Genomic DNA, 13,330 nt, shown 5'->3' on the forward strand with positions numbered 1-13,330 from the left:
CTCCATGCTCAGTTGACTGAAGGATCAGGATACAGCTGCCCATAGAAGTCTATACAGAAGGGGCATGGCTGTAGAGAGACATAAGGAGAAGATCCAGCAACTTGTAGTGAGTGTATTATCTTACTCTAGTGCTGGATTCACAGCTTGCACTGCTCAGTACCGTTCTATAATGTCAACCATGCTGCTACTTCTCTGAACTAGCAGAGATAGCAGCAGCAGTATACAGATAGAGCTGAAGGGGAGGTGTATAACTACTATATATCCTTATTCAATAGAAATAGCAGCAACAGTATACAGATAGAGCTGGAGGGGAGGTGTATAACTACTATATATCTTGACCCCATAGAGATAACAGCAGCAGTATACATCCAATTGGTATAGGTCACAGCAAAAAGTATGCAGACTCCCAATTTCAAAGAGGCTGTGGTCTTTATTTAGGTCATCAACAATGCAACGTTTCGGCTATAGTGTAGCCTTTGTCAAGCAAAGGCTTGACAAAGGCTACACTATAGCCGAAACGTTGCATTGTTGATGACCTAAATAAAGACCACAGCCTCTTTGAAATTGGGAGTCTGCATACTTTTTGCTGTGACCTATACCAATTGGATGTTCTATATCTGGACTGGTTATCCGGATGGTCACGGGCATAAGAGCAGGGACTAGTGCTGTCTTCCCCCTTGGACGAGCAGCAGTATACAGATAGAGCTGAAGAGTAGGTGCATAACTACTACATATCCTGATCACATAGAGATAGCAGCAGTAGTATACAGATAGAGCTGGAGGGGAAGCGTATAACTACTCTACATCCTGATTCCACAGAAATAGCAGCAGCAGTTTACAGATCTGGGTGGGGAGGAGAGGGGTATAGGAGCCATCAAGAACAATCTAAAAAGTGGTGATATCCTGCAATTCACAGGAAATCCCATAGAGATAGCAGCAGCAATATACAGATAGAGCTGGAGGGGAGGTGTATAACTACTCTACATCCTGACTCCATAGAAATAGCAGCAGCAGTTTACAGATCTGGGTGGGGAAGAGAGGGGTATGGGAGCTATCAAGAACAATCTAAAAAGTGGTGATATCATTCTGCAATTCACAGGAAATCAGCTGACCCAGTACTGATCACTTCCTGATTTTCTGTGGCTGTGACTGGTGATCACATGACCCAGTTACGGTAATAAAACGCATGGATGCAATTTTGCTAAAATGAAACATTTGTTGGTTCTTTAAATGAAATTGCTTTGTCTAAATAATGAATATCTGGTATAATGAATATCTGGTGGTTTACTGTCCCTTACCATTTGGATTAGCAGAAGGCTATGTTATAGGTAATTGTTCACTGGGTTGTTTGGACCCAGAATTTTGTGGTTTTAGCGCCACCTTATGGCCAATATTGTCATGAGGCTGCAGAAAATCTTTTTCACATATGGCCCTTGCCATTTAGATTTGATTGTGAAAAATATTGTAAAAACTAGATAAAAGCACAAGCTGTCCAGTATGTGCAGTACTACATTTTAGGCTAAGGCCTCCAGATGGCGGTGCATCATGTCAACACAGCGCCATCTACTGGGCGCAGAGAAAGCAAAATGTTCCTGTTGTGTTTTAATGGGGTTCTCCGGTGGAATAAAATTTTTAAAAATGAATTGGTGCCAGAAAGTTTAAACAGATTTGTAAATTACTACTATTTAAAAATGTTAATCCTTCCAGTACTTATCAGCTGCTGTATGCTCCAGAGGAAGTTGTGTAGTTCTTTAAAAGGGGTACTCAGCTGGAAGCATTTTTTTTTTTAATCAACTGGTGCCAGAAAGTTAAACAGATTTGTAAATTACTTCTATTAAATAATCTTAATCCTTCCAGTACTTATCAGCTGCTTTATAATACAGAGATGATAAAAGAAGTTGTTTTCTTTTTGAATTTCTTTTCTGTCTGACCACAGTGCCCTCTGCTGACACCTCTGTCCATTTTAGGAACTGTCCAGAGTTGGAGCAAATCCCCATAGAAAACCTCTCCTCTGAACAGTTTCTGACATGAACAGAGGTGTCAGCAGAGAGCACTGTGGTCAGACTGAAAAGAAATTCAAAAAGAAAACAACTTCCTGTGGAGCATACAGTAGCTGATAAGTACTGGAAAGATTAAGATTTTTAAATAAAAGTAATTAACAAATCTGTTTAAAGGGGTTATCCAGGAAAAAACTTTTTTTTATGTATCAACTGGCTCCAGAAAGTTAATCAGATTTGTAAATTACTTCTATTAAAAAAATCTTAATCCTTTCAGTACGTATGAGCTTCTGAAGTTAAGGTTGTTCTTTCTGTCTAAGTGCTCTCTGATGACACCTGTCTCGGGAACCGCCCAGTTTAGAAGAGGTTTGCTATGGGGATTTGCTTCTAAACTGGGCGGTTCCCGAGACACGTATCATCAGAGAGCACTTAGACAGAAAAGAACAACCTTAACTTCAGAAGCTCATAAGTACTGAAAGGATTAAGATTTTTTAATAGAAGTAATTTACAAATCTGTTTAACTTTCTGGAGCCAGTTGATTTGAAAAAATGTGTTTTCCACCGGAGTACCCCTTTAATATTTCACGTAGTACACCCAAGGATACAAGGAAGTGAATTGGATACATTGTTTCTTTCTCTTGCAGTATTTGGCCATTCTAATTTCAGTTTACGCAGCAGAGCTTGCGGCCGGCGTGCTCTCCTATATGTACTATGAGACGGTAAGTATAAATCCTGAAACATTTTTACTTTATACCATAAAAAATTCTTCTGGAGATCCTAGGGCAGTGTTCCGGGATCCACAAAGAATGAGGGAACGCAGCTCCTGAGCTCGCTTCATGTTCATGATGTAAATGTATGTCACGTTGCGTTAAAGGGGTGCTCCACTGACCACGCCTCCTAGTGACATCATGGCCATGCCCCCTCAATGCAAGTCTTGCATAGACTTGCATTGAGGGGGCGTGGCCAAAGACCACAGCGCGAAAACAGCGTTCGGAACAGTGGAGTACCCCTTTAAGTCCCAGGGCACCATGGCGTATATTTATGTCATGGGTCCTTTAGTGGTTAATAGGGTTGTCCAAGATTAGAAAAAAGAAAGTGTCTGGTATTATAAGGCTATGTTCACATGGCATGAAATGCGCAGGATGTCTGCACGGAAAACAGGGCAGAGATTGTACAAATCTGAATAAACCAACGGGCGCTAGGACCATTCGGAAATGTCTTATAGACGGCAATGCATTTTTGTGCAAAAAACACAAAAAGAATAGAAAAGTCTGTTCTTTTTGCGGACACCGGAATCAGGATTTCCGCGGCAGAAACAGTGTCATTTTCTCAACACCAACTTTCAAGACTGAAAAAAGAATCCTTTATCCAGGATTAGAAAACAGAGCTGATTTCTTCCATAAATAGCGCCACACATGTCCTCAGGTCATTTGTGGGATTACAACTTTCACTTCAATATAACTGAGCTGCAATACCACATACAACCTGAGGACAGGTGTGGTACTGTTTCAGCTATGTTTTTCTAATCCTGATTAACCTCTTTGAAGGGGTATTCTGGAGAAAAACAAATGTTTTCAAATCAACAGGTGCCAGAAAGTTATACAGATTTGTAAATTACTTCTATGTAAAAATCTTAATCCTTCCAGTACTTATCAGCAGCTGTATACTACAGAGGAAGTTGAGTTTTTCTATTCTGTGTGAGCACTGTGCTCTCTGCTGCCACCTCTGTCCATGTCAGGAACTGTCTAGAGCAGGAGCAAATCCCCATAGCAAACCTCTCATGCTCCGGACAGTTCCTGACATGGACAGAGGTGTCAGCAGAGAGCACTGTGGTCAGACTGGAAAGAACTACACAACTTCCTCTGGAGCATACAGCAGCTGATAAGTACTGGAAGAATTAAGCTGTTTACATAGAAGTAATTTGTCAATCTGTATAACTTTCTGGCACCAGTTGAACCCGTTTTTTTCCCCTTTAAGAAGTTTATTATTAAAGGGATTATCCAGTAAAAAAAAAAAAAAACTTATATCTATTATTATATCTATTATATCTTTATTTTTTCCCCCCTGGATAACCCCTTTAATAAACTTCTTAAAGGGGAAAAAATGGGTTCAACTGGCTCCAGAAAGCTAAACAGATTTGTAAATTACTTCTATTAAAAAATCTTAATCCTTTCAATACTTATGAGCTGCTGAAGTTGAGTTGTTCTTTTCTCTCTAAGTGCTCTCTGATGACACCTGTTTCGGGAATTGTCCAGAGTAGAAGCAAATCCCCATAGCAAACCTCTTCTACTCTGTGCAGTTCCCGAGACACGTGTCATCAGAGAGCACTTAGACAGAAAAGAACAACTCCACTTCAGCGGCTGATAATTATTGGAAGGATTAAGATTTTATACTAGAAGTAATATACAAATCTGTTTAACTTTCTGGAGCCAGTTGATATATATAAAAAAAAAGTTTTTTCCTGGAATACCCCTTTAAGAATAAGATAAAATGTTATAAGTGATTTGCGCTGACAACATTTAAGTGACCTAATTTAACCTACAAAAGTGTAAAATTGGGAATGACAGAGAAAGTAATGGGTGAGACTTTTATTTTAAGTCTCTGCAACTCCTTAAACATGATGGTGAAAATATTCCTTTGAAAGTCACAACGTCTGAAACGCTAAAGATGAAGGTCATGAATATAATTGCTATAAGGTTAGGTTTCCACTTGTGTTTTTTTTTTTCTTGTATTTTTTTTTTTTACTTGAAAAAAATGTCACAAAAAAACTGCCCGTCATTTTCACTCCCAAGATGAAGTTTTTGTGGCATTTAAAAAAAAAAAAAAAATTGTGGGTTTTAGTCTTGACTTTTTCTTTTCTTTGGCGCTTGTTTTGCCCTGTTTCATGTGATTTTGTTCATCATGTGACTCAAAGATTTCTATTGGATACATGGTAATAGGGGGGGGGGGGGGGGGAAGTGCAGGAAAAACGCCAGGGTTAAACACACATGGTGTTTTTTTTTTATGGCGATTTTTTATTTATTTATTTATTTATTTTTTTGCTTCCATAGATCTCTATGGGAGAAAAACGCCAAGATTTTGTCCAAAAAAAAAACACCATGGTCCAAACATGCTGTTATTTTGGAAAAACTGCCGCTGAGCCCAAAACCTCAAAAAAAAAAAAAAAACAAAAAAAAAAAAAAAAACAACAACAACAACAACAACCTGGGCTTGGCGTTTCAGAAATCCCTATTCACTTTTTACTTATACCTGCCCACTTCGTTTTTTCACCAAAAAATTGCAGTGCTGCATTTGTGGCATTTTTTTTGGAGTGTTTTTAGAAGAAAAAAAGGGGAAACCTAGTCTAAGAGATGACATGCAAATTTTGTGCCACATCAGTTAAAACAGGTAAGCATAAGGCGTACATGAGAACCTCTACATTACTCTCTAATGATAGCCTATGCTGCACTATGTAAGCAAAAAAAAAATCTTCTTTAAGAAGACAATGACCAATGCTACAGAAGGGTCAACTTTTTTGCAGGTTTCTCCCACAATTCAGACCTCACAGGGGTGGGGTTTATGCAAATGTGCCCCAATATGGGCATTTCTGGGATGTTTTGTTAACATTCTTGTTTGAATCAGAGTTATAACCTCGAATATCCACAAGGAAGCACATGTACCCATGTATATTGCGAGTTAATGTGTGTATATAACTAGCGTGTTACAGTACTGATGGCTGTGATCTCCATGTGTAGAATGAAGTCTATGTATGTATGTAATATATTTATTTTATTTTATTTATTTATCTGTAGAATGAAGTCTATGTATGTATGTGTATATTTATTTTATTTATTTATGTGTAGAATGAAGTCTATGTATGTATATCGCTTCTCGGCATTTTGGCTAAGATCAAGTGTAGTATCTGTTCTTGCCAGTGGTTTAGTCTTTGCCATTGATGTAGGATGGGTGCTGCATGGAGGAGCAGGTGTACCGGGGCGTTCTGGGGCTGGTGCCACGTAACCAGCTCAACGGCTGTCCTGATGTAACCTGTCCCCTCTGGGTCTCGCCATGAGGTAGAGGGGTGTAGAGCCGAGGTACTTCTGTGCCTCGGGGAGTGGTGACCCTGAGGTGCTGAAACTTACTGGGTGTTAACTCACTGAGTGAAAGCACTGCACCAAAAAAACTGCAACGGTCCAGGTTCAATGGGGGAGATTTATCAAAACCTGTGCAAAGGAAAAGTTGCCCAGTTGCCCAGTTGCCCATAGCAACCAATCAGATCGCTTCTTTCATTTTGCAGAGGCCTTGTTAAATATGAAAAAAGTGATCTGATTGGTTGCTATGGGCAACTGGTCAACTTTTCCTCTTCCCCAATGTCCCTTTTCACCGATGCTATTAGGGGACCACAAGTGCTCCCGATGTCCACCTAGGCGTTAGCCCAGGTATCCGCCTGCAGAGCCATATACCAATCACATCCTGTCCATGCAGCAATTGCTGGGGTTTTCAGGGAGGTGAGAAACCTAATGGCCCCACACACCTCTCCTAGACCGGCAGGAAGGACACCCAAAAGGGCTACCGCACCCTAATGAATCCTAGTGACGAAAGCAACATGTATAAAGTGGCATAGTGATCAAAAAGCCAAACAAATAAAAAAAAAGGGCTCAAGTCCTGCAGGAATGTTTGGAAACAGAGTTCCTGCACTTTTTCCACAGCAGGAACACTGTTCCCATTAGCAGGAGTTTTGCAGGACCAGCCCTTGTGCGGAAATCTTGGGATAGTTCCTGCACTTTTTTTCCCCCAGGACTTGACCCCTGCACTGAATGTACCCTGACTCCAAACCCTCCCCCAGTCCAAAGAGCAGGCCGGGAGGGCGCAGGTCTCATCAGGGCACAGCCGTTGAACTGGTGATACGGCACCAGCCCCAGAATGCCCTGGTAGCCCTGCCCCCTCCATGCAGCCTCCATCCAACATCATTGAGAGAGACTAGCCAATTGCCTACATATTTTCTTTCTATGAACAGATAAGTGAAGAACTTAAAGAAAGCCTCAACGAAACCATCGTCCACACCTATGGACAACCTGGGATGAAGGACATCACTTACGCCGTTGATAACCTACAGCAGGATGTAAGTCTTTATAATATTCCCAAAGGAACATTGAGAATGTTAACCCCTTACACTTATATTAGGCTCAGTTTATGCAGACACTATAAAAAGACACAGAAAAATACATCTGCATTGTAATATACTTAAAGGGATACTCCGCCCCTAGACATCTTATCCCCTATCCAAAGAATAGGGGATAAGATGTCAGATCGCTGGGGTCCCGCCACTGGGGACCCCCGGGATCTTGGCTGTAGCACCCACCTGTTGCGGATTCCGGAAACACTGAAGGCTCCAGCTCCCGACCACGGTGACGTGAGATCGTGACGTCATGACTCCGCCCCCGTGTGATGTCCTGCCCCGCCCCTTAATGCAAGTCTATGGGAGGTGGCGTGGCGGCTGCCACGCCCCCTCCCATAGACTTGCATTGAGGGGCAGGGACTGACATTACACGGGGGTGGAGTTGTGACGTCACGATCTCACGTCACTGTGGTCGTGAGGCGTTAGGATGAGAGCCTCCAGCGCTGCCGGAAGCCGCAACAGGTGGGTGCTGTTGCGGCTTCCCCAGGGGCGGGACCCCCGTGATCTGACATCTTTTCCCCTATCCTTTCAATAGGGGATAAGATGTCTAGGGGCGGAGTACCCCTTTAAAGAGATAGAACAGAGCAGGGAACTTTTGAGGCTTCACCCACCCGAACAGTGTTCAGAGTAACAAAAGGTGACTCTGCTCCGGGACACCACACATTGATTACCTTGCATGCTTGAGGCAACTACTCCCAACAAGCAGGGCTGCAGTATAAAGCATGGGGGACAGACAAAGTAACAGTCTGAGCTTCTGCTGAGACAAGAAGCTGAATCTTACTTGGTTTTTGAACCAAGGATCTCTAATGTGGGCATTCTGGGAGTTGTAGTTCTGCAACAGTTGGAGACCAGTGCATTAGATGAGGCAGTCAGTGATCATAGCTTGTGATGAATGAAGCCATTATTCACTGCTTAAAGGAAATCTGTCACCAGTGTCACCTTCACTAACCTGTCGGTACCAATAGTGCAGATGATGCTGATGACAACGGAACTTACCTTGTCCCGGTCCGTGGCGGGGATCTCCTGTAATCTTCTCCAGTATATTCGCTCCGGGCACCGGCTTGGGGCACGGGCGGAGCTTAATGACATAACCACTGCTTCCTGGGACCCTGTAGAAAGCAGCAGCGGCTTGGGGCATGGGCGGAGCTTAGTGACGTCACCGCTGCCGCTCTCTGCTGGGTCCCGTGTCCAGTAGCGATGACGTCATTAAGCTCCGCCCATGCCCCAAGCCAGTGCCCGGAGCGCAGATACCGGAGAAGATTACCGGAGATCCCCACCACGGACCGAGACAAGGTGAGTAGTGTTGTCATCAGTGTCACCTGCACTATCGACAGGTTAGTGCAGGTGACACTGGTGACAGGAGAGGCTTATACGTCCGCCATAGATTATGACATACAATGAGGCCTGATTGATCACAGGTGTTACCATAAATTACCCATAATCCTGCTCTCTATTGCTAATTTTCCTTCGGATCTTGTTCTTCATTAAAACAGAATTATTTCTAATTTTCGCTTAGTATAGTATAGTAATACATTTTATTGCAGGTGATTATCTCATATCTATCTATCTCATATCACTTTGTGACGCCAGGGCACTGTTATCCTATACACAGTCCATGGTTGGGGACAGCTTCTCCTGGGCCAGACACAGGATGTAAATGAACACACCGACATCAGGTTACCGATAACTGTCTTTACTGAGCAGGTGCAGATGGTAATTCACAAACAGCTGGCTTTAGGTGAGAGAGTGCAGCGTAACCCCTTGGGAGCCTTGTTGCCTTGCTGGAACTTATGGTGCTTTCACCAAACAGATTAATACTGACTTGTAAGACGGAAGATTGAATCCTGGTAGCTAGGGTCCTGTCAAGGTACTGAAGACTTTTCCGCAGGGGCATGAACTTCCTCCTTGCGAGTGATCCTTGCAGGATGACCAGTTGAGAGATTAAATTTGAAGTAAGCCTCTCCTCAGAGCACACGACATACAGCACACCTGAGCCACACTGTAGCTTAGCTTGCTCTCTAGTAGACTGAAAAAACTCCTCCCTCTACTACACTATACAGGGGAGACTTTAGGCATTCCCATTGGCAGGCAGGGTCACATGGGGTTCACTGCTCTCATTTAAAAGTACAGTAACATAGAAAAACATATACACATATAACAAGAATAATATTGATTTAGAAAAATATATATTACTCTGCAATAGAATACAATCATAATGAATACAGCAGTAAGTCTTTTAGTGGGCCCAACACTGTACACTACCAAGCTGCCCAAGACAGTCCAATGCCACAGGACCGCTATTGATGCTGAGATACCACATATCTATCTTATATCTATCTATCTATTTATCTATCTATTTATCTATCTATCCATTGCTGTCTCACTTCAAGCTATATATTGTCTCTTACATATATATTTATATATAACGTATCTATTAACATTCTATCTATCTGTAGGTCTATCTCTTATCTATCTATATCTTTTGGAGTGCCACCGCTTTCTCTCTGAATATTGTCTTGGATCCCCACAGCAGCAGGCACCCAGGCACCTTTTTTCTTTGGAGTGCTGCTTTCTTCAAGTATTATCTACAGTATCTATCTATCTATTTATTTATCTATCTATCTTATATCTATCTCGTATCAATCTATCTCAAATCTATCTATCTATCTCATATCTATCTATCTATCTCATATCTATCTATCTATCTATCTATCTCATATCTATCTATCTATCTATCTATCTATCTAGAAAAAGCAGGAGAGCAGCACACCAAAGTAAAAAGGTGCACGGGTGCCTACAGAGCCAAGTCCAGGTTGGGGACCCCCTTGAGATACAAAAACCAAAATGAACAGTGGCACACCAAGAAAAGGTGATTAAAAAATAAATGAATAAATAAATAAAAAAGCCTAACACGTTTTTTTTGAATAAATCACCTTTTCTTTTGGACACTTGGTGTGCCACTGTTCATTTTGGTTTTTGTATCTATCGATCTATCTATTTCCTATCTATCTATCTATCTATCTCATATCTATCTCATATCTATCTATCTCATATGGCTATGTGGTAGCCTGGTGGGTGTAGGGTATGGGGAGTGTAGCTGTGCGGGTATTAAAGGGTGCTTGTTAACCCTTGCTATTCGTGATGCCAGGGTGAGGGCTCCTCAATAAAGCTTTTCCTACTGCTGCTCTTCCCAGGAACGATAGGGAGGTAGATGATAATAGGTTTGAGGTAGATAATAATAATGGATTGTCCACAACCGGAAAGCTTCTGTAAACAGTCTTAACTTTGACTGAAGATTTTCTGTATACTTTACTAACATAACAGTCTTTTAGCATAACAACCGCTTCCTTTGGAGATTGACAATGGTTGGGACTTTACCATTTAGAGTCTCTAGTATATTGCGCTGTTCCACTGGATTTAGGGGAATTAGTTGTGGTCCAGTAGTCACGTTAGCATTAGCAAGAATGAGGTTTAAACTCACGATTTTGGTTCTGCTGAGGCCGGAGGTTTTGAGGCCTAGCGTGTCTTTGAAAGTTGCATAGCACACCGTCCTGTTATTCCGGCATCCACGAGAGAAGAACCCAAGATAATTGGACGCAGATCCCTTATATGGGCAGGGGCTGGACTAACGCTAATTGGTCCAAACAGATATCAATCACCATTACAGAGATTTGTGGGAAACATGTGACCCCCAGGACCTCTAAGGTCCTACAATATACCATAGAGGTTACTAGCATGGTCACAAGACCGAAGGTCCTGCGACGCCGAACAAGGTAAGTACTATACATTACTATGAAATATAGATATAATTATTAAATATAGACACATAGTAACATTAGAGTTAGACTCAAGGAGAGGCGACTAGGGGCTGTCCCACCTGAGGAGCCCTACCTGAAAGTAGTTACTCTGACTTTGGGGACCTCTACACTAGGTACTGGATGCAATACGGTACCGGGACACCACATATCTATCTAATTTTTACTACAAGGAAACCATCAATAATTAGGGTTTGGAGTCAGATAAGGCAAGTTTCTCATCAGTGTTTGGGATCCTTTCAGGCATTGAACAGATCATTTTAAATGGATGATGAATTGATATACACTGATCATTTAAGGGTAGGGTTCACACGTAGCGCATCTGCAGCATATTTGACGCTGTGGATGCGCTACTGACCGTCCCTAGAGTGAGCCTCCTGCTGTGCCTGTGTATCCTGTGCTGTCTGCTCATAGCAGCAACCAACCCGGAACTCATTTACAGCATAACCTCTTTATTTACTAAAGAGAAACATATAAGATAGATAATAGAAGATCCAGGTTTCCTGGCATGTGCAGAACTATTGTAGTAGTCTTTCATCTAATGATTTGTCTTTTTTCCTTCTGTATAACACAGTTCAGATGTTGCGGCAGCACAAGTTATGAAGACTGGAGCTACAGTCTATACATCAATACAGCGCTGTCCGGCGGGTATAGGAAGGTGCCTGACAGCTGCTGCAAAACCATGATCCCAACCTGCGGGGAACGAGACCACCCCTCCAATATCTACAAGGTAGAGGTAAGTAGTCATTGCTGTGGAGCAGTGGTCTCCAAACTGTGGTCCACCAGCTGTTGCAAAACAAAAACTCCCAGCATGCCCGGACAGCCGTTGGCTGTCCGGGCATGCTGGAAGTTTTTGTTTTGCAACAGCTGGAGTGTCATAGTTTGTTTTTGAGTATGGAAAATGGGGGTGGGACCTAAGATCATTTAGGTGGCATATTATGGTGTAGGGTGCATGCCGAAAATACAGCATGCAACAAAAAGGACCTATGAGTAGAGGGTTAATTCAATATTATTTACATTTGACCGCTAAGCGATCACTAAGATCCTATATTTCCCACCCGATATAAAACTTAACGTTTATTGAGCCAAGATTAAAATAACCTCACACATATTGATCCATAATCCATTGATTGGCATGACACTGCATGCTATCTTAATTGAATTGAAAACTGTGGCTTTATCAAGGGCTAAGAGGCAAACGGCCATTTGCCTCTTAGCCCTTGATAAAGCCACAGCCTGTGGCGAAACGTCGGGCGGGCGGGCAATGTGTTAGAATTTTAATTGTCTCACACTGTAGATTGTGGACTGCAGCCACAATCTATCTTTTCAATTCAATTAAGATAGCATGCAGTGTCATGCCAATCAATGGATTATGGATCAATATGTGTGAGGTTATTTTAATCTTGGCTCAATAAACGTTAAGTTTTATATCGGGTGGGAAATATAGGGTCTTAGTGATCGCTTAGCGGTCAAATGTAAATGAAAATACAGCATGACACATAATTGTTCTTATCTTCTTAACGACGCAGGACGTATATTTACATCCTGTGGCAGCTCCCGCGATATAATGCAGGGTCATGCGGTGTCTGGAGCAGTGAATCGACGATCGAACAGTGAGGAGGCAGGTAGGGACCCTCCTCGTGTAAGTGCGGCTGATCGGGACACCACGGTTTCACCGCGGTGGTCCTGATCAGCCTGACTGAGCTGCAGGGAAGGTTTTACTTTCAGTTTAGACGCGGCGATCCGTGGTGTCCCGATCAGCCGCACTTACACGAGGAGGGTCCCTACCTGCCTCCTCATTGTCCGATCGTTGATTCACTGCTCCAGACAGGAGCAGTGGAGCGCTGATAACACTGATCAATGCAATGCTAAGGCATAGCATTGATCAGTGTCTGCAATCAAAAGTTCCAAAGTCTAAAATAGCATATTTTTGGTCACATTTTATACCATAAAAAAATGAATAAAAAGTGATCAAAAAGTCAGATCAAAACAAAAATGGTACCGAGAAAAACTTCAGATCACATTCAGATTCTGTATGCGGAAAAATAAAAACGTTATAGGGGTCAGGAGAGGACATTTTTAACCCCTTCGTGACCCAGGGGTTTTCCGTTTTTGCACTTTCTTTTTTTCCTCCTTACCTTTAAAAAATCATAACTCTTTCAATTTTGCACCTAAAAATCCATATGATGGCTTATTTTTTGCGCCACCAATTCTACTTTGTAATGACATCAGTCATTTTACCCCAAAATCTACAGCGAAACAGAAAAAAGAATCATTGTGCGACAAAATTGAAGAAAAAACACAATTTTGTAAATTTTGGGGGCTTCCGTTTCTACACAGTACATTTTTCGGTAAAAATGA

At 42.1% G+C, this 13,330-nt stretch overlaps 1 protein-coding gene, 1 long non-coding RNA gene and 1 pseudogene across 3 annotated transcripts in view; 2 read left to right on the top strand and 1 right to left on the bottom strand.

Annotated features, from left to right (window-relative positions):
• Window positions 1–13,330, top strand: part of LOC130267442 (tetraspanin-11-like) — an 81,922-nt gene that overhangs the window by 59,437 nt on the left and 9,155 nt on the right. The window contains exons 4-6 of one of the 2 annotated variants that reach the window (XM_056517272.1): window positions 2,641–2,715; window positions 6,993–7,097; window positions 11,544–11,705. In XM_056517272.1, the coding sequence (XP_056373247.1) occupies window positions 2,641–2,715; window positions 6,993–7,097; window positions 11,544–11,705 (342 nt within the window). The remainder of the gene's footprint in view (window positions 1–2,640; window positions 2,716–6,992; window positions 7,098–11,543; window positions 11,706–13,330) is intronic. The other variant, XM_056517273.1, reaches the window with a different exon arrangement.
• The window catches only part of LOC130267443 (uncharacterized), a 116,784-nt gene that overhangs the window by 33,825 nt on the left and 69,629 nt on the right, over window positions 1–13,330 (bottom strand). The gene's annotated exons all lie outside the window — the stretch shown is intronic.
• LOC130267936 (U2 spliceosomal RNA) lies at window positions 5,859–6,026 on the top strand (annotated as a pseudogene).

The sequence above is a fragment of the Hyla sarda genome, chromosome 4 (genome assembly GCF_029499605.1).
Source record: "Hyla sarda isolate aHylSar1 chromosome 4, aHylSar1.hap1, whole genome shotgun sequence".
Classification (NCBI taxonomy): Eukaryota; Metazoa; Chordata; class Amphibia; order Anura; family Hylidae; genus Hyla; species Hyla sarda.